The sequence below is a fragment of the Blennius ocellaris genome (assembly GCF_963422515.1).
Source record: "Blennius ocellaris genome assembly, chromosome: 10".
Classification (NCBI taxonomy): Eukaryota; Metazoa; Chordata; class Actinopteri; order Blenniiformes; family Blenniidae; genus Blennius; species Blennius ocellaris.
Window position 1 is genome coordinate 24312195 of NC_137659.1, and position 24815 is coordinate 24337009.

Below are 24815 nucleotides of genomic sequence, written 5' to 3' on the forward strand. Positions count from 1 at the left end.
AATAAAGGGATCAAAAATCTTTTTGGGAAGGTCTGGGACAAGAAATTCATCACATGCTAATTATATCTGTTAGTTGCAAAACACCCTCATATTTGTACATGTATCAAACACTTTCTGTGTATGTTTGGTTTTACAAATCATCTGTTATTCACTGCAGGAGAGATTCAAAGGTTTGCTGGCGCTGCATTCAGATGGAGGGTATTTGATTAAAAAAGGAGGCTAGTCTTGTGTTCCATGCATTACTAATATCACATCACTTACATGTCAAGGATGTATCTTGTAATATTAACTGAACCAGCTCTAAAACTGATGTGGCACCCAAGTAAAACAGCAACACTGTACAATTACATTCGGCTCGGTTCAGACAGAGCGTTTGTCATCCTGACATGTCATCAGCTGAGTGCAGCAAGAGTGGAGAAAAAAAGAAAACAGCACATCTGTTCACTCAGGGTCATATTCCACTTTACTTTATTTAAAACTACCTGACTACAGAGTGTGTGTGTGTGTGTGTGTGTGTGTGTGTGTGTGTGTGTGTGTGTGTGTGTGTGTGTGTGTGTGTGTGTGTGTGTGTGTGCAGTACATTGCTCTCAGAATGGGGCTGACTCCGCCCAGACATCAGTGTCAATCTGCTGAGTAGGTGTGTAACAGTGTGTGAAGCTCACATCAAAGGTACGCCGCTTTAAATGCCCAGCCTTGGCAAGGGACAGACTTCATAAGAATAAGGGATGAGGAGGAAGGGAACAATCGGAGAGGAGCATGAATTTGACACTGTTCGCTGAGCCTCAATGCGGAGGAGGTTTGGGACGAGGGCGTGTGATGGAGCCCGCTATGCTAACGAGTTAAATCAAGACATATTTCACGAATACGACAGCCAACGTAGAAAATATGCTCCTACTCACAGCAAATACTCTGATTTAAAACATCAAGTGATCTCCTCTGGGTGGGTGGGGGGAGGTGATTGGGGCACCTCCCGCTGTGGTCCCGCCGTGCTCCGGGGTGAGTGCGGCTAGAGTACGGGGGGGGGGGGGGGCACGCTCACTCCAGCGTGGCACTCCCGGGTGGGCTGGGTAGTGGTTCTCCCTCCCTCTTCACGGTTGGATTGGTGGAGGATGAGATCTTGTAGTGGCCTGGTGGGATCCTGGCTGGCGGCCTGGGCAGTGGGGGGCACCCCCCCTCCCCACCAAGTAAATGTATGTGTGTGTGTGTGTGTACGTGTGTCTCTGTATGTATGCTTAGGTTGGGTGTGTGTTGGGATTAGGGGATGGGGGGGTGCGGCGGGCTCCGCTGCCGGGATCAGTGGGGTCCCCTGCCTGCGTAGCCTGGGGGCCCTGCTCCGACCAGTCCCGGCCTGGGGCTCTGCGCCCTTTATCCTTCTCTTGTGGGCCCCTCTGGCCTGGGGGGGGGGGGTCCTCTCTGCATTCTCTGGCTCTCCGGGGGGGTTTGCCGGGGCCTCCCCGGGTCCGGGTGGCTGCCAGGTGCCGGAGTGGTGGCCTCGGGCCCTGGGGTGGTACTGCGAGCCCTGCCACCACAGTTCCAATCACACCCAGTGGACAAACCACACACACACACACACACACACACACACACTTCCACTCCTCATCGATGAGATTTGCTGCTGATTTTTCTTATTTTCTGCTATTGTTCTGTCAATTATCAAAATCATGGTTTCGTTCTTTGTTTTGTGTCGTTTTGTTTTTGCTTTTGTTATCATTGTTGCTGCTGTTTTGCTTTTTGTTTTGTTGTTGTTGTTTTTTTTTTTTTTGCCTACCTGCTAATTTTGCTAGAAAATGATGTTACTGTCTAGATAGCTCAGGCTGGTTTTATCTACAAAATGATGTTACTGTCTAGATAGAGCTGCTCAGGCTGGTTTTATCTACAAAATGATGTTACTGTCTAGATAGAGCTGCTCAGGCTGGTTTTATCTACAAAATGATGTTACTGTCTAGATAGAGCTGCTCAGGCTGGTTTTATCTACAAAATGATGTTACTGTCTAGATAGAGCTACTCAGGCTGGTTTTATCTACAAAATGATGTTACTGTCTAGATAGAGCTACTCAGGCTGGTTTTATCTACAAAATGATGTTACTGTCTAGATAGAGCTGCTCAGGCTGGTTTTATCTACAAAATGATGTTACTGTCTAGATAGAGCTACTCAGGCTGGTTTAATTGCATAACAGTTGGAAAATATTTGGATCAGTGTGATTACTGTAAAAAAAAAGAAATATATGTAGCACTAACAAGGGTATTGTATGTATCTCCCAACCCAGTCTATCTCTTCGTCTTTCCTCTCCTCTCCTCTCCTCTCCTCTATCCTCTCCTCTCCTCTATCCTCTCCTCTCCTCCATCCTTTCACCCCAACCGGTCCGCAGAATTCCTCCACCTCTGAGTCTGGTTTCTACAAAGGTTTCTCCCTGTTGAGGGAGTTTTTCCTTTCCACAGTCGCAAATAAACCTGCTTGCTCATGTGGATATGTTGGGCTTTTCTATTTTCTATGTAAAAGCACATAGGAATGACTGGATTGTATTTTTTTTTTTTTAAACAACAACAACAAAACATTGTTCTCCTCCACATCCTCTGCTGTAGCGATTCTAATAAAATGATGACTCCAGTCCTCACAGACGTCCCAGGAGGACATTCTTTCTTGTGGAGACTCGTGCAGGCGGTTCCACTCTGAAGGGTTGGATGTGCTCAAGGGTCAGCAGCCAGAACCACCAGCCTCCTCATTAGCACAAATAAGATTGTAAGCAGATACAGGCATCTCGTTCTCTCCTGCTCCATCTCTTTGTCCCTCTTCACTGCTCTCTCTCACAAATATGTCTTAATCTTTGCCCAATCGCACGGCTCCACCGAGAGCAACAGAAGACAGATACAGAGGAAGAAAAACAACACCTTCATATGGGAAACCTCCTGTTGAGGTATTTACATCTGTAGAAACTAAAGATTGCTAGAATCTGGTGCATTGGGTGGTGATGAGACCTCAGAGTGTCCTGAGAATATCACACAATGAGTACAACCACTACAGGGCACACAATATCAGCCAGCACCAGAAAGAAAGTTAGTTAGAATTAACAAACCCATTAATAAATAGCTAAACATTGCAATCATGTATTATATTGTGTATTATATCATATTTTGACAATGATTATATGTTATTACAGTTTTGACTGGTTGTTGTCATATTGAAGTAACTGAAAACATTTGAAAATATATTAAATGTAGCCAATAATGTAATGGAATATAAATAGGAATAGACTGTTTTAGAAAAAAAACGTTTTTTGCAGTTTATGCACAGTTTGCTGGTTAGAAATAGATATAGTGGATGGCTTACTCATCATTTATTCACACAGAATGCTGTCAAATACATTATTGGTAGCTACGTGGAGTAACTCAGATTGGCTGTGTTACAAGTATTATGGAGTAAACTGGAGAATCTGGACACGTCTCATGCAGTCACAGGGAGAACATGCGAACTGCAAAAACACCTGACAGAAACAAACCAGGAGGCAGTGATTATTATTGAGGGAAAATACTATACTATTACTGATGGGTGTGAGATGAAGCATATTCTTATCACACGCCTTAACCAATGGCGATGATAGCACCTTGTGATCTGTGTTGAAAACTGTAGAAGACGTTGGACTGTTTTTCATGGTTTGGGTCATGGCTTATCATTAAAGGGAAGACAAGTTGTTTTTCCTTAACACTCTCCTAAAAAAAAACCATGGAACTGAAGATGAAAGCCACACAGACTTTGGCTCTTTTTAGGAAAAAGCCACTTTCACCCTGTCAGTTGGCTCGTGGCAGCTGACCCAAGCAGGTCACTGCTGCCGTCTACTCATTCATCAGTACCCTGTGCTTTAGATCAATAGTTAATTACATCCAAAAGGCTCTCTTCTTATCCAGATAGAGCAGCGGGCTGAACAGGGCAGCCTGGCAGAAGGCTCTGGCTCCTTCTACCGCCGCTGCGAACTGGACCATCGTTGTCGCTGTCCGAAGCTGCAGCTCCATTTTGCAGCCACTTCATTTCTCTCGCTGACACACACACACACACACACACACACACACACACACACACACACACACACACACACACACACACACACACACACACACACACACACACACACACACAAATATCAAAGCACATTTCTTCTGCCACTCTCTTGTCAAGAAACCGATGTTTAATAAGAGATTACATTTATGGTGAGAAGGGCAGGCGGGCTCTGAAATATGTCCTCATGTCCGGAACCTGAGAGAGGCGCTGGCACTTACTCATTAATAATGGGACAGGCTGGGGGCCAGGGGCCCGGGCCCTCAGCTCTCAGTCTCTGCTCATTTCCTCTCCGCACATCAAAGCGTCAAAGTGTGTGTGCATGCCTGTGTGTGTGTGTGTGTGTGTGCGTGCGTGCGTGTGTGTGTGTGTCAGTCCCTATGAGAAACAGCCTGTGGAGGAGCTGGCTTTTATTTAATCAGAAGAGAAGCAGCTTCCACCACCATCCGTAATTTCAGCCCTATTAACGTTCTGCCTTTAATTCCTCTGAGCGCTGGAGATGCAGCATCCTCTGGGCTGCTAATTCACTTTAAATGCAAAATGTACCGCAATTTTTGTTTCTCTTCCCCCCTGCACAGAAGCAACTTCATATACTGCACATTTAAGTTTGAGAGATGAGGGATTTGGTTAAATAAACATGGTGTGCACAAGAGTGCACAGTGAGCTGAATTGATATTCTTATAAGTTTGATTGTAGACTTGAAGACGTTTCCCACGCTTTGGAAGTCACAGACACGCAGCACCACAATACCTGCTTTCTTGGACTCTTCAGTCAGCCTCTGCCACGCCTGCCTCGTTGCCCCTAAGCCCTGAGCCTTCAGGCTTAGAAGTCATATTAAAGTATTCTGGGTCTGAAAAAAACAGATCCCATTATAACGATCATAAATGAAGGTCTTTGTTCACAGGCCTACAACCCCAACAGTCTTTTTACCCTCTTCCTCTTCCTGTCAATGCAGCACCCATTTCATCTTCAGACGGACATGCTTACGGTACATTTCACTTTTCTTCCTTGTGGTAAACTCCCATCAGTCTCCATAAATACATCTGCTTCTAACAAAACAGTCCAGAGGCACAGAAGCAGGTGACAGAGGGAAGAGAGAGAAGTTAAAAGAGACAACTGTTTATTCTCTTGCAGCATGGCTTGGAACAGGAAGTTAGAGACTGGGGAGGATGTACCTCGCAACTACTTTTGGATTTAATTAAAAAGAACAATCCAGCAAGTGAGATGAAACCATGAGGAAGTCCAGTGGAGAACAGAAGCAGCAGCCAGTGGGGAGGAGAGGGCTGGTGTGGACGAGGGGCTTAAGGGGCCGTGGGGTCAAAAGAGGTGGTGGAAATATTGCTGTAAGTATAGAGGCCCCAGGAGCCAGGGCTACGTGAACAGTGGGAAAGAAGACTCGATAATCAATGCTTTTCCTTCTCTCCTCTCAAGCCAACACATATTGAAGAGGCTCCTCTTTCCTGTTGACTGAACAACTGTCATCCAATCTGTAGGACAGATGATAATGGAGAGGGGAAAACTCCTCGGAGACAGAAAAAGAACGAGGAAAAGCACATTTTTCACACCAACATCCCTGAGTGGTTTGGTAGCTGGGTCACTGCAGCCAATCAATTACAAACAATGCCATTTTCTGCTAGGTGTAGCTCGGATGGTTATCGGGCAGTTTGTTCTCCTGCGCACATCAAGCCTTGGTGCTCTGCGTGCATGCGTGCGGGTGCGTGTGTTTACCATTTGAGAGAACTGGCTTTACCAGCAAACAGATGACTCACACAGTTTGAGATTGAACCGTGTCACGAGCGTCACTGCCTTTCCCTCCTGCGCTCTAATATGTTTCGTATGTTGCGGATTGCAGTGGGTCTGTTTGTCCCTGTGATTGGACAGATAAGGCCGCAGCCCCTCATCCCACAACCAGCCACCTGCTCTGACAAAGGCCAGACATGAAGCAAGACGGGTGGAACCTGACACTGCAGATAGCATCTCCGCAGTAAATCTCTGGACCCAGGAATGTGCCCAAGACCCTTGAAAACGACGTAGTAAAGAGCAGAAGATACCAACGAGGCCCATGGCCAGACTTGCACCAAAACACACACACACACTCAGCACAGCACACACTGCTGTGTTCCTCATTTTCTCTACTGTGCCTCGATGCAAAAGTCTCCCACTGAGATGTACACAGAAACGTGCGCATGCATACGCTCCCAACCTGCATCCACCATCTGGCCTTCCCAAGGCTCAGATGTCTCTGGGGTAAGGTGAGCTGCGAGGGAGAGAGAGTGTGTGTGTGTGTGTGTGTGTGCGTGTGTGGTGCGTGCATGCATGCGTGTACTGTATGTGACAAAGCCAGAGACAAACTGAAGCCTGTGATCACATTAGAAGTCCAAATATGTAATATGCAAGATATTGCAAAAAGGGGGAAAACATTTACATTTTGCTCTAAATTTCTTACACAGACCACAGACTGCATGCATGTAATAGTTTCATTGAAAAAGAATAACATCACATTTCCATTTGTGCTGCAGGCTGAGGCTTGTGATTGCTGTGCAGGCTCGTGTGCTTTAATAGCAACCGATCGTTTCACTGTGGGTGAAACCAAGCCCCCATTACTGGATGAGACCACGTCTACTGCACCTGTCACAAATAATGGTTTTAGCGCCACATCAACAACACAGGCACCCAAAAGTACAATACACACACGGCTGCTACAAAACAAGTGAAAAATGGAATCGTACTTCAGGTGTTCCCAGGTCAGCAGTACTGCCCCCGGCACTCATGTGAGCACTTATAATCCTTCAACTATTTGCAGGACTGGCAGCCCACAACATGTGTCTACAATACACTCATATTTTCATTTGTTCTTTTGCAAACTACTTTAAACAAGAGATCAGAGGAGAAGGGCAATCTCGCATTCACATCCATTAGCAACTCTACAGGAACCCTTCTACAAACTGGTGAACTCAACATATCTTACAGACTTTTCAACTACACATCAACACATACTTTCACTGCAAACTTGGGAGTCTGGGGAATAACTGTAGCACAAATACTAGCACGGCACCGCCCCTTTAAAAACCCTCTGACAGGGAGGACCAGCTGCTTCAAACTGCACTTTAGAGAAGTATTTTCTCCCTTTTGCTGGCAATTACAGAAAAGCTGCAATTTAAAAAATACATAAATACATATATATATATATATATATATATATATATATATATATATATATATATATATATATATAGAGAGAGAGAGAGAGAGATACATATAGACATCTTCATGGTAATTTCAATTATACTAACTGTGCTTCTAGCTATGACTGAGAGGTCAATACCAGTTCAGGTTAATACCACTGTAGGGATTTCTTACCTCATAAGGATCACTATTTATGTTGTGGTTGACTATCGATAATGATTAATAATTATCAAAGATAGTTATTAATAATGTTATTGAAATTTAATCTGATCTGTATCAGAACCTCGGAGCTCCACCTGTCTTAACAGGAAATGATAGCCAATTCAGTTCTATCAGTCTCATAAGATATACTAAACAGTTAATCAGGAATTGGAATTAATAGTTAAATTAATTACAATTACCAGAATTAACAGTAAAGCTTGAAGGATTTTGGAGTTCTTGACACAGAAGAGTCGACATTTCATTCACCTTTGTGCTCTTTAATAACACAGCAAGTATGATTCCAAACATTATATTTATTAACAATGAAAACAAATAAAACACAGATTCTAACTACCTATATACAGCTTGGTGTGTGTGTGTGTGTGTGTGTGTGTGTGTGTGTGTGTGTGTGTGTGTGTGTGTGTGTGTGTGTGTGTGTGTGTGTGTGTGTGTGTGTGTGTGTGTGTGTGTGTGTGTGTGTGTGTGTGTGTGGAGAGAGAAAGAGAGAGTGGTGGAGGGAGTGTGTGTGTGTGTGTGTGAGACGTGTGATGGAACTACAAAACAAGATGGCGGATCACAAGAAACTCCATTCAAATGGAGGTTATCAGGGAGCAGGAAGTCTGTCCTGGGTCTCGACCATGTGCTGGAGAACAATGGAACATGAAGCTAGTCTTTAGCGTCTGCTTCCTGTGTGTCTCTGCTAAAGGACCATTTCTAGAATGACTTGATGTGAATGAGACTTGTTTTGTAAAACGTCAGGAGTCGTCAGATGGTGTTCAGTTACTGTGTGATGTTGTCTTTGATGTGATATGTGTAGGATTGTGAGTTAACTAGTTAGTAAAGCAAAGATTAGCATGCACACCCTGTGTCTGTGGCAGAGCTAACGTTGGTTTACAGGTTGATAACTGCTCCTAATATCATTATCTATAGAACTCAATCACTGTAACAGAACCAACACACCTTCATAAAAATGTAACATTTCAATGCATAGCATCAGGTTTAACTAATCTCAGTTGTTGTTCCCACTTCCTTGAAGGAGTTCAGTTGTTGTCCTGCTGGAGGGAAGCTGGTGTCTTCTCCTGTAGTTAGCACCTCCTGCTAACTGTGGTTGCTGGTTCTGCAGGCTGAGGAGAAGAAGATGGAGTTGATGTTTCAGGAGTCCTTCTTTGCAGCTCCTGGTTGTTCCTTTTGTCCAGACTGAGGAGCTGGTCGCTCAGGTCTGTGATGGTTTTCCTGCTGGTTGAGGAAAACACAAAGAAGTTCTGTGAGGCGTCGTTTCCCTGGTCCGTCCTGGAGGAACCGGTTGGTTTTCCTTGGTTGATGGGAGATCAGACTCTGGACGCTGGTCTCCGGGTCCTGGGAAGGTCTGGCCCTCGTGGTGGGTCAGCAGAGGAGTTGAGGAGTGAAGGCCCCTGGTTGCAGGCCTCTGGTGTTAGCTGTATGCTAACGCTGGGTGAGCTGCCTCCAGCAACCCACCTACTCGGGGTCGACTCGCTGCAAGAGACTGTGAGACTGGTTTTGCAGCCTTTTGTTGCAAGTGTGTGGATTCAAAGGTGTCGAATCCTGAGAGCTTCAACCAATCAGTGACTGGCTGAGTGCATGGGGGGGAAGCGTCTTTTCAGCAGAAAACGGGGGAGGGTCTGCTGTGGCAAAAGGTCCCCCCACTGGGTGTGATGGTCAATCACATTCCTGGGTCCAAATTCATATGTCATGACTGTGTATCATGACATGAAAATTGTCTTTCCTTAGAAATGAACAAACTTTCTGTGTCCTTGTGAGATCCCAACACCACTTTAGTTTAAACCCTCTAAAATAAACATTAAATCAGTCCAAATGAACCATTATTAGATCCATAAACAAAGAGTTGTTTATCACGTTGGAAAGTGCATAAGCAAAGGTTCACTCCTCAGCCAAAGAAACGTGTCACTAACTTTGCAGTTTTTATTAGAAATTTTGGTCAAAATCTTCCAACAACGTTTTTGTAGCCTCACTGCTCTGATTAGAAAAAGTAGCATCAACCCCAGAAGGCCAATTCTCCCAGCAGCTTGGTGCAGAGGGCAGGGCAACAGGTCAGCTACAGGACAGCACCAGCGGAGCCGAGTCAGTGTCTTGCTCAAGGGCACTTCAGCAGGGCAGTAAATTGCTGAGACGGGCCGCAACTCTGACCTCTCAAATCGATATGCCTGCCTAACGCAGATGAATGTACATCAACAATGTGCCGTACTGACCTCCATAGCAGTCATCTATTGTTCCTCATGCAATGATTGTTTATTGAGGAAGCTTCAATATTCTGCATCTGGTCCTCTGAGGATGATGCAGTGCAGTGTGGGATCTCTGCTCAGCATGCTGAGGGACCGGTCGTAGCACATTACTAACATTCTCTTATCACCCCTGCACTGAATGCCACTGCTGTTTTACACCAGTGTACCATGGCTTCAGCGTCCACCGCATGTCAGACCGCAGAGACAGCCGTGCTCCCTCACTCTCTGGGCCTCATTCAGTTTCAAACTACTTATTTGTAAAACATGCAAACTGTATCTTTCCTGGATCTGACTGACCTCCCTCCTTCTGCTCCTTTCATCTTTATTATCTCCCCCAGTCCCCATCTATCATCCCTCCTCCCTGCACTGGTAAATGAGTGGGCTTATCGGAGCCTAATTGGTTTAAGGGCAAACAGAAATAAGCAATGGCTCCGGAGTAGGGGAGAATTACTGCCGCCGTCGGCGGCAACCATCCCCACGCCACAGACAAGGAGAGTTGAAGAAGTGAGGAGGGACACAACAGTGGAATGAGAAGATTAGTGGAGAAACTCTGGAAGACAAAGCAGGGCGGAGAGAGGAGGAGGAAGAGGAGGAAGAGGAGGCAGTGAAGGCGGAGGTGGCAGAGGGCCGGAGAGTGAAGACAAACAGGGATGAAACAGAGCACCACTTGCTTTCACTCTAATGCTATGCAAATCCCTGTGTTCACTCTCCTCTCCGCTCGCCTTCTGCTGAGGTCCAACGGTCCTTCTGTCTGCCTGCAACTACTTCCTGCTTCTGTCTGAACCAGAGCCTGTGCTGGACCAGACGTCTGGGAGACTCATCAATCACAACTCCACGTTCCTTCATCAGCCACACACTTCGTCACCGCACCTTGTTCACACACTCTATCAGACACACACTTTCAGAAACACACACTCTTTCAGAAACACACTATCAGAAACACACACTCTTTCAGAAACACACTATCAGAAACACACACTCTTTCAGAAACACACTATCAGAAACACATTTTTTCAGAAACACACACACTCTTTCAGAAACACACTATCAGAAACACATTTTTTCAGAAACACACTATCAGAAACACACACACTCTTTCAGAAACACACTATCAGAAACACATTTTTTCAGAAACACACTATCAGAAACACACACACTCTTTCAGAAACACACTATCAGAAACACACACACTCTTTCAGAAACACACTATCAGAAACACACACACTCTTTCAGAAACACACTATCAGAAACACACACACTCTTTCAGAAACACACTATCAGAAACACATTTTTTCAGAAACACACTATCAGAAACACACACACTCTTTCAGAAACACACTATCAGAAACACACTCTTTCAGAAACACACTATCAGAAACACACACTCTTTCAGAAACACACTCTTTCAGAAACACACACTATCAGAAACACACTTTTTCAGAAACACACTATCAGAAACACACACTCTCTTTCAGAAACACACTATCAGAAACACACACTCTTTCAGAAACACACACTATCAGAAACACATTTTTGCAGAAACACACTATCAGAAACACACACACGCTTTCAGAAACACACACTATCAGAAACACACTTTTTCAGAAACACACTCTTTCAGAAAAACACTTTTTCACAAACACACACTTTCAGAAACACACACTGCTTCAAACACACACTCTATCAGACACACACTTATTCTGTCAATACACACATTTCATACCAACCAATAACAGTGAGATGGGCTCTGGTGCAAAACAGCTGCAGACTTTTACCCAATCAAGAATGTGGGGAGATGTTTTCTAACTAAACCATATTTTAAAGAGAGATTCAACCAGCATTCAACTAATTTTCTGGAGTTAGGGGGGGTGGAGGGTAGGGGTTGCATCCAGACACCCAGGCATATGTGTGCAGACACATCTCTGTGTTGATCAGCCAATTTGGAGCCTTAATCAAATCAGAGATGACAGGATGAGCCGCCTTCATCTGGTCAGTGGCCTTGCTCACTGTCTCCAACACAACAAAGGCCAAAATTACTGAAAGCAACAGATTGGAGTTCAGTTCAGTGAAGATGTAACCTTCCCATGGGGCAAACTCCTTTCAATTAGCAACACAAACAAGGAAATCTGCTTTATCCTTCTTATTGGTGTAACACAGGGGCCTTCTCTCCACACAGCTGCTGTGCACTTATGACATTTCTTAAAAGCAGAAAACACCAAACCCTCTTCCCTGGGAGGAAAATTTTACTTCCCCGTCACTCTCACCATCCACCCGAAATAAGAGTTATGCTGTCATTTCGCAGGTATAAACATTTGTAATATGCATTCTGGCAGAGGTAGTAATTTGAGCCGGGGCTTGGTATTATGAACTGTGCTCAGATGAGCACAAACAAGAAAGCCACCACTGAATTATAGAGCACAGCCAGCACTGGGAGCAGTCCAGCACCAGAGTTGTAAATGATTAAAGAGGAAACCTGCATGTGGAAAAAAAAAAACAGACAAAAAATTTAAACATTTTAATTGTGCTTGCAACTGACTGTTTTGTGGGAGTGGATACAGACATCCTAAGAGAGGCTGCTGTGTCCCTGTGTGTGTTGTATGGGAGTGGGAGAGCCACCATACAACACAAGAACAGGCTTGTATCTCAATGCTTCTTTCAATATAACATCCAGCAGCTCACATCTGAGGCTCGGTGTCCCCAGGGCCCACAGCGGAAATGAAAAACATGCTTAACTGAGGAGATAGTAGGTACTGTACTAGTGGCGCCACTTGTCCAGATGACAATGAAGAGATGCAGACAAAGGAGGAAAGAACAGGGATGGAGATGTATGAGGAGGGAAATAATGCAGGGACGGACTGACAAAAGGGGGAGAGGCACGCAAGCGTTTCTAACAGTGGATGATAGTGCTTGATTTTCAATAGTAAAACGGGAACGTTTAACACATCCCATCAGCGCACTTCAAAATCTGGAGTTTGTCTGAGTAATTCCACAGACATGATTTAGTGGTTATCTTCAGGAGTAATCTATACATACCATTAAATGTGCAAGAAAGCCGTTAAATGTGTCCCACAGAGGAGGGGAAAATTATAGCTTGTGGGATCACAAGAATCTAAAATGCCACATTTAATAGAAGAGACTTCTCCCATCACGCTCGACTGGAAAACTGAGGAAAATACATTTTGACGCATGAAAACACACTAATAGTTTAAAGTTGACACCTGTTAAATCACACAAAGTGAGATCAGCGGAGGATAACGCAGAGGGAAAATCAAACCGATCCACGTGTGTTTAACATCCCCGCGCGCCAGAGGCGCAGCGCAACCAGGCGGAGCAGCATCCCCACGGCGCTCCCGCAACCACCGGACCCGCACCGGACACGCTTTATTTACCTTCCATTGCGGAGCATGTGATGACCAGCACGCATAGAAGCGAGAACAAATCCACTGTCATGGCAGAAGGGTAGTCTCCACAGCCTGTCCCCAAATAAACCAAGACGCACGGCGCGCGTCACAAAGAATCCCTCAGTGTGTCCCCGCGCAGCTCCAGCAGGTCGCCTCGGTCCGGAGTCACATCTCCAGCCCCGGTAAACAATGTGTGACAATCAGCGCGTGGGAAGAGTGGAGCGTGGAGGCCGTGGGGTGCGAGGAGGAGTAGGATGGGGGAACCGGAGGAAGAGGAGGTGGGGGAGACCCGACATCGCTCGCTCACGGTCCCATTAGAGGACCGGGGCCAATCAGCGGCCGGGAGAGGAAACTCACCAGCCAATCGCCGAGGCGCCGCTCCGCCCATCTCACATTGTCAAAACACAAAACTTTTCCTTGACCTAGTTGAAGCGGCGTCCGCTGCACTGAAGGGGAATAACGCCCCCAGTCGGGTGAAAGCCGCCACTGCACGAGCGGCGCCCCGGGGAGAAGATCCAACATCACCTGCTCACTGCCTCGGTTACTAAAGAGTTATTTTCCAAGACGCTTTATCACGTTGAGGGATCTCCCTTGTGCAAATGCAAAGCCTTTCCAGGTTTAAGGTCTCAATTAATTGTATCCCACTTCAATGTGTTTATGATGTCTTCCATAGAAACAGTTGAGAGGCACAGTCACGCTCTCGATGAACTGTTGTTCATGCAAAACCTTCCTCTTTTTCTTGAAGCCTTAAGGCTCCATAGCCTCCGCGGTCTGGCACCTTCACTCCCATTATGCTCACACAAGTGCGAAGCCCATTTGCAATGAAAATGTTCTTTAATAGCTTGACAAATTCAGCTGCACCTCCTAATGATATTAAACAGGCGTTGCACATCAGCTCACCCCACTTCACCCCCCCCCCCCCCCCCCCCCCCCCCCCCCCCTTTGTGTGGGCATGTGCTGCAACAGATGGTGCATACAATGGGCTTTTCCCTGCAGGGAAGCAGAGGACCTGAGTCTACCTTGGCAAAGAAGGGCCAATATCTTGCCCTGTAGCCCCCAACCATACACCTGTCCTGGGCTAGATATGTCCCCCACATGTCCCTGGAGCTGAAGAGCTGGGACTGAGCTGTTCATCTGGAGCCTGAACAGGTCTGCTCTCACCTCGGGCCACCGGCTGGCCTCATACTTCAGTGTTGTCCCTTTAAAGCACACTGCCCCACATACTTTTTACCTGTTTCTGTTGTCGTGCACGAAATGGAAGGCTTTAATCTCGACCAGGGTCTACAACCTTTATGACCAAAACAGCCATTTTCACAATTTTAACTATTTATAATCACTGTGTGTTTCCTCGTGGTTTGAGCAATTTGTTCTTTTTTCTTTGTTTTTCTTTTTCTTTTTCCTTTGTTCTTTCCCTTCTTTTCATCTGTTTCCCCTTTCTTTTCTATTTCCCATTATCTTTTTTCACCTATTGAAAAAACAACAACTCTGTACTAGTCGTTTTGATTATTTTAGTTTAACCATTTTTACTGTATTATTATTATTATTACTATTATTGCTATTATTACTATTATTATAATTTATTATTATTATTATTATTATTGTTGTTAATAATAATAATAATAATAATAATAATAATAATAATAATAATAATAATAATAATAATAACCACTATACCTTGATACTGTTTATAATTCAAAATAATGCCTACATTTAGGTATATGCAGTTATTTCTTAAAACGGAATAGTTTTGACGACATATCTTGGCCACATAATTCCAACTTTTACAAATCTGAACTTCTCTCTAAATGAAAGATGACTCACACTAAATAAATGGTTGTTCTAATTGTGGCAAAGGCCAAGTGATGAAGTGGGGCAGACACTCGGCTTCAGGAGCATCAGGCAGCAGCTCCTAACCTGGGAAACCAGTTGACGAGGGCATTTGTCATTTTTAATGGTGTGGTGAGGAGTGGCATTATCATGTGGTGTGGCACCGCACAGCGCGCCCCCCGGAGCTGGCTGCTTTGTGGGGCTCTTGCAGCCACCTGGCCTGATTTTTCAGTAGGCCAGTTGCCGTCACCTACACGCTTCCACGGGTCATCTCCAAACATGGGAGGAATCTGTCCCAGTTTGCTGTCCACACCCTGGGGAGGAGGAAGGAAGGAAGAGTAAGAGGGGCGGCAGGAACAATGGCTCTGCTAGTGTAGCACATCCTCCCTCACAATGCACACACGGACAAAAACACACAGACAATAACACAAACATGTGTGCAGTCGCTCACCCACACAGCACTCTGATAATGATCCACACAAAGCTGCACAAGCACTCGCCTACTTGAGCTGAAGAGCCTGAGCCAGGACCAATCCAGAACCCAAACACGTCACAAAGAGAGCCTCTCATTCGCTCCTAGCCATGGTTTTCCTGGTTCAGCCTGTCAGTGGCACAGCACACAATTCCCCTTCATTTCTATATTCCCAGATCAGATTTATGACAAAATAAAGAGTACACCTCACCAACCGAGGTCTTTGACTTGATGGCTGTTCTGTGAACTGAACCAAAGTTTATTGAGCTTTTGTCCAGTTGGACAGCATCTGATTCTCCATGACCTTTATATTTCTCGCCTCTGTCTCCTGTTTCCTGACTCTCGTTTGGTTCTGGAGACGGAAAAAAGGAAAAGTCGCAGTTCTGTTTTTTTCTCCATGAAGTCACACAAGAAATACAAAGTCGTATGAATCTTGTTTTTTCACAGTAACAAGAACATGAGGAACAACAGAGAGGACCAGGTGGTATACAGGGAAGGAAAACCTTTTAGGATGAAAAAGCAATGCATTTCACAGCCTTGTTCACTCAGACACACACTCATTATTTAGAGGTGTGGTACGACGGTGACAAGTAGGCAGGCACAAAAAACAAGGTGGTTGATTATAATAGCATAGAATGAGAAAGGTAGAAACAGACAGAAAAAATAGAAATATTTTGCAGAAGCTGTGGAACCTGGGAAGATCTGTCTGGTGATGAATATGAATGTGTAAAAATGAAATGTCTAAGTCAATATGAAGACAGTGCAGGGACTCAGGTGACAAAGGACTGGACACCTACTCTCACCCTGAGGGTATAGACTTGTTATTAGGCCTGGTTTGAGCTTCATCCATCTTCCAGAGCCCGTGCTCTGGTCATTGACAACACAAGTGCAGAGCCAGGCTGAATACAGATGTGCTCTTGACCAGCGCTCCCCTAACAGAGAGTCCACACTCACTGGTGTGTCCCGCCCTGACTCAGACTTTCTGGGTCATAACTCCAGGGACAACGGGGTGAAAAAGGTTCATTGCTTCACACGCGACAGGTTTTTTTGGGGGGTTTTTCTTAAAATATTTCCAAAGGCTGCTCTGCAGAAGGTAAAATTTCTTCTGAGTTGTACTGCAAATTGAAAATAAAGAGTTTATTTGCAGCAGTGGAGTAAAAATGTATCCACAAGTCATATTCAGCAAGACCTCTATGAAGAAAAAAAAGTTGAATGTGCTGCTTGTGGGGAAAAAGTTTTTGCATGGACTAAAAGATGATTTTCATAGTCTTGAGAATAGAAGAACTCTCCAACACTAGGTCACACAAGGACACAGGGCAAGAGCTAAATTCAGCTTTCTCGTTACTACCAATGATGCCAAAACCAATGGTACATGTTCCCTGCTGTCTGAATAACACTCACCTCAGAGACATTCACTACCCTCCTCTGACACACAAACTCTGCAGATGCAAGAGACTCAGACATGCAAATCCATGCAAACATACCGTATATAAAAATACATACACACACATGCAGAATCGATTTACGTAATAGATGTCCTTGTTTCTGTATTATATTGTGTGTAAGAGAAAATGAATTGTACAGCATATCTTCCTCCACAGACTTGCAGTGTTATTTGTTTTTAATCACAACAGCTTGATTAATAAGTGGATAACACACATTCAGCTCTTTCATTGTAAATCCCACAAATACATGGAGGGGATTCTGCACAGCGTGGAATAAATGAAAGCATCATGCATGCGTGTGTGTGTGTGAGACAGCTGCTTGAGCGCTTCCAGCTGAAGGTTCAGTGGCATCAGGTTGCACTCTGGCTCCAAAGTGAGGAAGAGTGTGCATGTTCTACCTGACGGCATCTTCTCTAGCTTCTCATCAGAACCATCTTCGACATGGATGGATGGATAATGGATGGATGTTCTACAATGAATCTCAGCCTTCAATTGAAAAATAAATAAACCCCCAAAAAATGTTGGCTTCTCATGCAACTTATATTAGGAAGCAAGTCATTTATCAATATATAGCAATAAACACCATCGATGACCACTAGATGTCTCTCTATGACCACAGAAAGCTGCTACAGTGCTACAGAAAGGAAAACCTCCCTTACGACTCGATTTAAAGGACAAAGCGATGAAAATGTCTCCAGAAAGAAAAATGACCACAGCAGAATTTAAATCAGAACTAGAGTAGCAGAATGAGTTCAGAGTGTGAGAGAAACGTATGAGGGATTGGAGAAAAGAAAGTGGTTCCGAGATGAAGACAAAGAAAGTTTATTGTTGGCTAAAAGCTGAGGGACAACTCCTTAGCATGTCCTGATAGTATACATATCATATGGTTCTCTATGCGACAACACTTAACCTAAGCTGAGAAACTCAGGAAAATGAAACTATGAACTGTGCAGTGCCCTCATTCTCTTTATCATTTTCATTAAAAAGCATCACTTTACTGGCTTTCTCATGCTTGTTACACATTTTTAATTGTCAATTACTTAGATCCTTAGATAATATAAGATATAATATAATAATATAAGACAGTGATATTCAGAATCCCTGCAATTGTCCCTTTTTCAAACCGTCTCCCAAGGCGAAGCTTTTCTATGACACTCCACGATGTCCACAGAGACACCTCTGTTACTGCGCAGGCGCCCCACCACCATGATGAAAAGTTCTTCTGCTCATGCACGAGTAATAAACATGGCAGCCTCCGGAGCAGCATGACTCAGAGTCTGTATTCTAGTTTTATAGCCAATATTGATACTTTTACAGTTGAGATTCACCCCTGAAGCATCAAATTCCTCACTCCATCGGGTTTATATTTATAGTGTATTCTCTGCACACATGTATGTGTGGTTTCATTATCAAACAAACAACAGTGCCCCCGTGTGGTCTGGCATACTAACTACATCATCGTCCGTGTCTCTGCTGTCATGTAAAATTAACACGTTCCTGTTGCCTCTTTTACACATTGTCGTGTAAAAGAGGCTTTGGCTGAGCAATTTCAAGGATGATATCACAGAGTTTGGAGCAATGACACATGCTAGTGTAATGCCTCAAACTTCTTGTTGCCAATCAGTGGCGCTATGACTATAATTGAATTTTAGTGTGGATGTATTCAGGCATGGACTCTTGTCGATCATATGCAATTTGAATGAAATTCGATCATCTGTTTCTTCCCACAGTTCAAAAACATTCCTGTGAGGTGATCTTAAATTGTGATCTTAAATTGCTCCGAGGTGTGGGTGTGATTGTTTGTCTCTGTGTTTGCCCTGTGATAAACTGGTGATCTGTCCAGGGGGCAACCTGTCCATGGTACGCTGGGATCAGCTCCAACGCCAGGTGACCCTGAACAGGCTAAGCGATGTAGAAGATGGATGGATGGAAGGTGAGGTAGAAAGTAACATTTCATTTTTCATGGGAAAAAGTGGACAATCATCACCAGGCCCCAATGGACATGCCATTTAACATAAGTGCACAATTTTCACCATGAATCATCACCAACATGTTGGGCTTTATATCCAAAATTTGATGTTGATACGATCAGTGATCTTAGAGCTCTATGTCAAAGTGTCATTCAGCACCACCAACAGGTGACACCATGACTGTGAATGCACATCGGAATATGATTGTGATCAAACATGAATCTCCGTCTGGATTGGCAGCTCCAGAGCCTCAGGTAAGAGGTTGCTGCAGAGGGTGATGGGAATGGCAGAGAAGATCATCGAGACTCTTCTTCCACCTGTCGAGGATGTTGCACATGAGCGCCGTCTCAGCAGAGCCCCAAACCTTATCAAAGATTCCACATACCTACATCATGGACTGTTCTCTCTGTTGGGAGGTCCTGCAGCTCCAGAGCCAGAACCGCCAGATTCTGCAATAGTTTCACCCCCCAAGCCATCAGAGTCCTAAACTGCCAGTAATCCTTCTGGGCTCCACTGTTCACTGTGAAACATAACTGCTACTGTCTTTTAGTGTTTCCTCTGAAATAGATCTCTGTGCAATCCTGCTGCTACTTTTCAATTGTGCAATAAATGTGGGCAGATATGTTGGTATGTTGGTGTTTTTATATGAGTGTGTATATTTATTAATGTTGTCAAATGATTAACATTTTAATTAGATTAATCACAGGGTTGCTGTGGATTGGATTAATTTTGATTAATCACAATTGAATATCATTGTCACGCCCCACTCCTCAGAGGCCTCCTAGGGGCGTGGCTGGGTGTTCTCCCTCTCCTGTCTCTCCTCCCCTTTTGGTTTTCAGGTTGTGTTTAAGGAAGTGGAGCTGCTGAGGGAATCATCTCCTGATTCAGTTCAGCTGCGACGACCGGGTGGAGCTCGTTGTCTCCTGATCAGCTACACCTCTTAAACGGGTGATCGACTCCACTCGGCGCTGGATCGTAAAACTCCCTGAGTTAGTGGACCTGCGTGTACGTTGTCCCAAGTTAGTCGTCTACTAACGTCGTTTCCTTTGCTTCCCCTTTGAAGACTCGCCAGCCTCAGCTTCCTTGGTTCCTGACCCACCGTGACCAGATCTGACTCGCGCCCCAGTAGCTCCTGCCTCAGCTAGCCACCTTGACCTCCTGCCTCCGGAGCCTGCAACACCGTCAATCCACGCTTGTTAAAAGAATAAAACTCTTCCAAGCGTATCATCTGTCTCCCGCTGGTTTCTCCGCACCTGAGCCTCTGAAGTCCCACCGTAACAATCATCCATCCATCCATCCATCTCCTACCTGCTTATCCTGTTCAGGGTTGCAAGGCTTGAGAGGCGATCCTAGCTCACTGTGGGCGAGGCCAGGATTCACCCTGGACAGGTCGCCAGTCTGTCACAGGGCAAACATATTAACAGACAAACAACCACACACACACCCAGAGGTAATTTAGTGTCACCAATTGACCTCACGTGCAGGTTTGTGGACTGTGGGAGGAACCGGAGTACCAAGAGGAAACCCGCACATACATAGGGAGAACATGCAAACTCCACAATCTGTTAATTGTGATTCATTTTGCATGAAGAGACATATATATATATATATATATATATATATAATAAATTCCCCTCTCGCCCTCCGCGGGCGGTCACCTGTTTTTCTATTCCAAGCTCGGGTCCTCTACCAGAGGCCTGGGAGCTTGAGGGTCCTGGTCCTCTACCAGAGGCGTGGGAGCTTGAGGGTCCTGGTCCTCTACCAGAGGCCTGGGAGCTTGAGGGTCCTGCACAGTATCTTTGCTGTTCCAAGTACTGCACTTTTCTGGACTGAGATGTCCGAGGTTGTTCCTGTTTTTTTCTCATGTTGATTTTATTATCTATTTGTATTAAATGTTGATTGTTTTATTGCATGGATCTGTACAGCACTTTGGGGCAGTGGCTGCTGTTTGTAAATGTGCTCTATAAATAAATTTGACCTTGACCTTGACCTTGTTCCAGGGATCTGCTGTAGCCACTCCTCCAGTTTGGGGGTTACTGCCCCGAGGGCACTACTGTCACCTTCACCTTCCAAGCCTCTCCAGCTCCTCTCTGAGCCCTTGGTATTTCTCAAGTTTCTCATGTTCCTTCTTTCTGATGTTCCATCACTTGGTATTGCTACATCCACCACCACGGCTTTCCTCTGCCCTTTATCAACCACCACGATGTCTGGTTGGTTCGCCATTACCATCCTGTCTGTCTGTATCTGGAAGTCCCACAGGATCTTCAACGGTCATTCTCCACCACCTTTGGGGGTGTCTCCCACTGTGACCTTGGGGTTTCCAGACCATACTCCACACAGATGTTTGGGTACACTATGCCAGCCATTTGGTTATGGCGTTCCATGTAAGCTTTCCCAGCCAGCATCTTGCACCCTGCAGTTCTGTGCTGGATTGTCTCAGGTGCCTCTTTGCACAGTCTACCCCTTGGGTCTTGTCTGGTGTGGTAGATCTGGGCTTCTATGGCTCTGGTGCTCAGAGCCTGCTCCTGTGCAGCCAGGATGAGGGCCTCTGTGCTGTCCTGTAGGCCAGCCCTCTCTAGCCATTGGTAGGACTTCTTGAGATCAGCCACTTCAGTTATGTTCCGGTGGTACATCCCATGTAGGGGCTTGTCCTCCCATGATGGTCCCTCTTCCAGCACCTCCTCATCTCGCCATTGTCTGAGACATTCGTTGAGTATGTCATCCGTTGGAGCCCTGTCCTTGATGTACGTAAGGAGCTTGGATGTTTCATCCTGGATAGTGGCTCTCACGCTCACTAGTCCTCAGCCTCCTTCCTTACGGCTAGCATACAGTCTCAAGGTGCTGGATTTGGGATGGAACCCACCATGCATGGTAAGGAGCTTTCGTGTTTTAACATCTGTGGTCTGTATCTCTTCCTTTGGCCACCTGATTATACCCGCAGGTATAATAAGGTGGATAAGGTGAATAAGGTAATATATATATATATATATATATATATATATATATATATATATATATATATATATGTATACTTACTATGTTACCTGCAACTGAGAACAGTCAACGGAATCCCTGACTGACATTTACTTCACGTTAATGTGGTATTTAATGCTGAAAGTGTTTTGGTGAAAAGAAAACTGTCCTGTCGACTCTTTGTCTTGGGCTTTTGCACTCCAAGGCCACCGTGCTGTTTAGCTTCTTGTATATGGATTTGAATCTGTGACTGTCGCACTGCCACGCGCTACGCTAAGTCTACCTGGACAAACTGCCTGAAATGCATTACAAGAAACTTTTCAGTGATTTCTGTGCTACAGATGGATTCAACGTATAAAAAAAGACCAGACTAGCCTTGACAATAGATTAATAATTAGCTTTTACAGCCCTAATATGGATAGATAGATAGATAGATTAATAATTAGCTTTTACAGCCCTAATATGGATAGATAGATAGATAGATAGATAGATAGATAGATAGATAGATAGATAGATAGATAGATAGAAATTCCACTGTCCAGCAACTCATCAAAAGAAAACGTAAAAAACATCAACCACACTTCCATTCATACATCACTGTTTGTTAAATTACTTAAGAAAGTGCAAACATAGTAGGTTTAAATATACATTAAAAAAATAGTTAAAATAGGATTTGAAATATATTTTTTAAAAAGTGCTCAAAATGAGGATGGAGACTGTGTCTGCTATTGTCCATTGTTGCTTTGAGTCTGTTCAGGCGCTCCTCTCTACCACAGTTCTAAGTGGGTCCAGTCCTCTGCCAAGCACTGAGCCCACTCTTTTCATAAGCTTGTCCAGTAGTCTTACTTGTATATATTGTAAATATATTTCTTTCTTATTTATTTACAAATCTTGGTTAATTCATTTTTTCACCTTGTTTTTAACATTTGTATTGTACGACGTTTTTGAGCTGCTGACAAATAATTTGTATTATTCTTATCATCATTATTGTTGGACACCTATTTGATATTGTTGAACAACTGTGTAATATGGGACCTTTGACTGTATGTAATCGCCCACCTCTGGTTTCGAGAGAAGCATAAAATAGGAGACACATATTCACTCCATAGAAAAAAGCATGCGCAGACCCTAAAACAAATCACTGATTAATTGATTTACTTGACGGCCATGGTGATTAGAATGCCTCCATTAGTCTGTGATTAGGGCTCTCTAATCACAGATGAGGTTAATGGGGTCGTGCAGTCACTCACCTACTTTGTTTCTCTCTGAGCTTTTAAGAAACTTTCTTATTAACGAAGTAGCCTCAGACTCCTCTGGTATAACGCACCTTTCAATTTATGCACCAACCTTTGGCACCTCCTCAAAAGAGGCGCTGTGACAACAACAACACTTGACACATGGTAAATTGTTTTTTGTATCGCTGAACATGTTATCATGGGCTACTCCACCACATAGTTTCCCGTCTACAAAAGCAACATTTCAGAGGTGGACTTGTTAATGAGGAGAAACAAAACTGAGATGACAGCTCATCCGTTTATGTCAGCTTCCTGTGACAGTCTGTCCTGTTCATTTCCACCAAGTTGTTTGTCTCCCAGGGACACTATCAAAATGCAGCCCTCCGCCTCCTCCGGCCTGTCTCCTTTCCCCCACTGGCCTGTGACAGATACTCGAGTACAATCTATCAACCTCAGTCTGCCACAGTCAGACCCAGTGCTTTGTAAAGGCCATGTGTGGACAGAGTGAGCACACAACAGAGCTCATCCCCGAGTCTGTCACACTAAATGGGATAAATATCTGCCGCTGCAGAGTGTGGGGAAAAAAACCGAGGTCAAATCAATCTGCCCCCCTGCCTGCCGTACACTGATCCGCTGTCAGAGGCCGACCCCTCCGACCCACCAAACCTCACCGAATCAAACTGCAGTGATGGATTTGAATACAAAGAGTCATCAGCACTTCAGTCGGCTTCAATACAGCAGAGGAGGGGAACCGACTCAACAGTCGCTTCTTCAGTACATTTGAAAAGCTGTTGGAACAGATGTAACAATAAGAACTGTCAATACTCACTTTAATATTAAAACACCCTGCTTTATAAGCAGTTTCTGTTACAAAACTGCGCCATATGTTCATTAATCTCCTTACTATAAAACGTGTGATAATGACATCTTTTAACAGAAACATCTCATCAGTGAGGACCCTTACCCTGCACTCATCCGCCACAACATTACATACACCAGTTCAACTGCTCAAGAGTGATGAAAATGTGATATATAAGTGTGTGCGCGCGTGTGTGTGTGTGTGTGTGTGTGTGTGTGTGTGTGTGTGTGTGTGTGTGTGTCACTCTTCCTGGTCTGGGGGTGGGGTGGGGGTGTGGTGTCCGAGGCTCGACGGCTGGGGCCTTCTCTGTCCCGCTGGGTTGGGGGGGTAGGGGGCCCCTGGGAGTGCGGTGGGCTTAGCCGCCGGCATCAGGGGGGGGGGGGGCTCCCTGCCCGTGCGGCCTGGGGCACTGCTTTTTCTTGTTTTCTGCTATTGTTCTTTCAATTGTCAAAATCATGTTTTTGTTTTGTTTTGTTTTATTTTTGCTTTTGTTGTTGTTTTTTGTTTTGTTGTATTGCCTACCTGCTAGTTTACACTCTTGCTTGAAAATCATGTTACTGTCTCGATAGAGCTGCTCAGGTTGCTTTAATCTCGAAAATCATGTTACTGTCTAGATAGAGCTGCTCAGGTTGCTTTAATCTCGAAAATCATGTTACTGTCTAGATAGAGCTGCTCAGGTTGCTTTAATCTCGAAAATCATGTTACTGTCTTGATAGAGCTGCTCAGGTTGCTTTAATCTCGAAAATCATGTTACTGTCTTGATAGAGCTGCTCAGGTTGCTTTAATCTCGAAAATCATGTTACTGTCTTGATAGAGCTGCTCAGGTTGCTTTAATCTCGAAAATCATGTTACTGTCGAGAAAAAGCTGTCAGGAGGTAGACTGAGGTCTCCTTTAAGAGTGGGCGGGCCACAGGTCTGGGCGGTCCTGTTCCAC

General features: G+C 44.7%; 1 protein-coding gene across 1 annotated transcript in view; it reads right to left on the bottom strand.

Moving 5' to 3' along the window:
- ephb1 (EPH receptor B1) overlaps positions 1–13220 on the bottom strand; it is a 218997-nt gene extending 205777 nt beyond the window's left edge. The window contains exon 1 of the mRNA XM_080503748.1: positions 13089–13220. Coding sequence (XP_080359874.1) covers positions 13089–13149 — 61 coding nt within the window. The 5' untranslated portion in view covers positions 13150–13220. The remainder of the gene's footprint in view (positions 1–13088) is intronic.
- Between the last annotated feature and the right edge of the window lie 11595 nt (positions 13221–24815).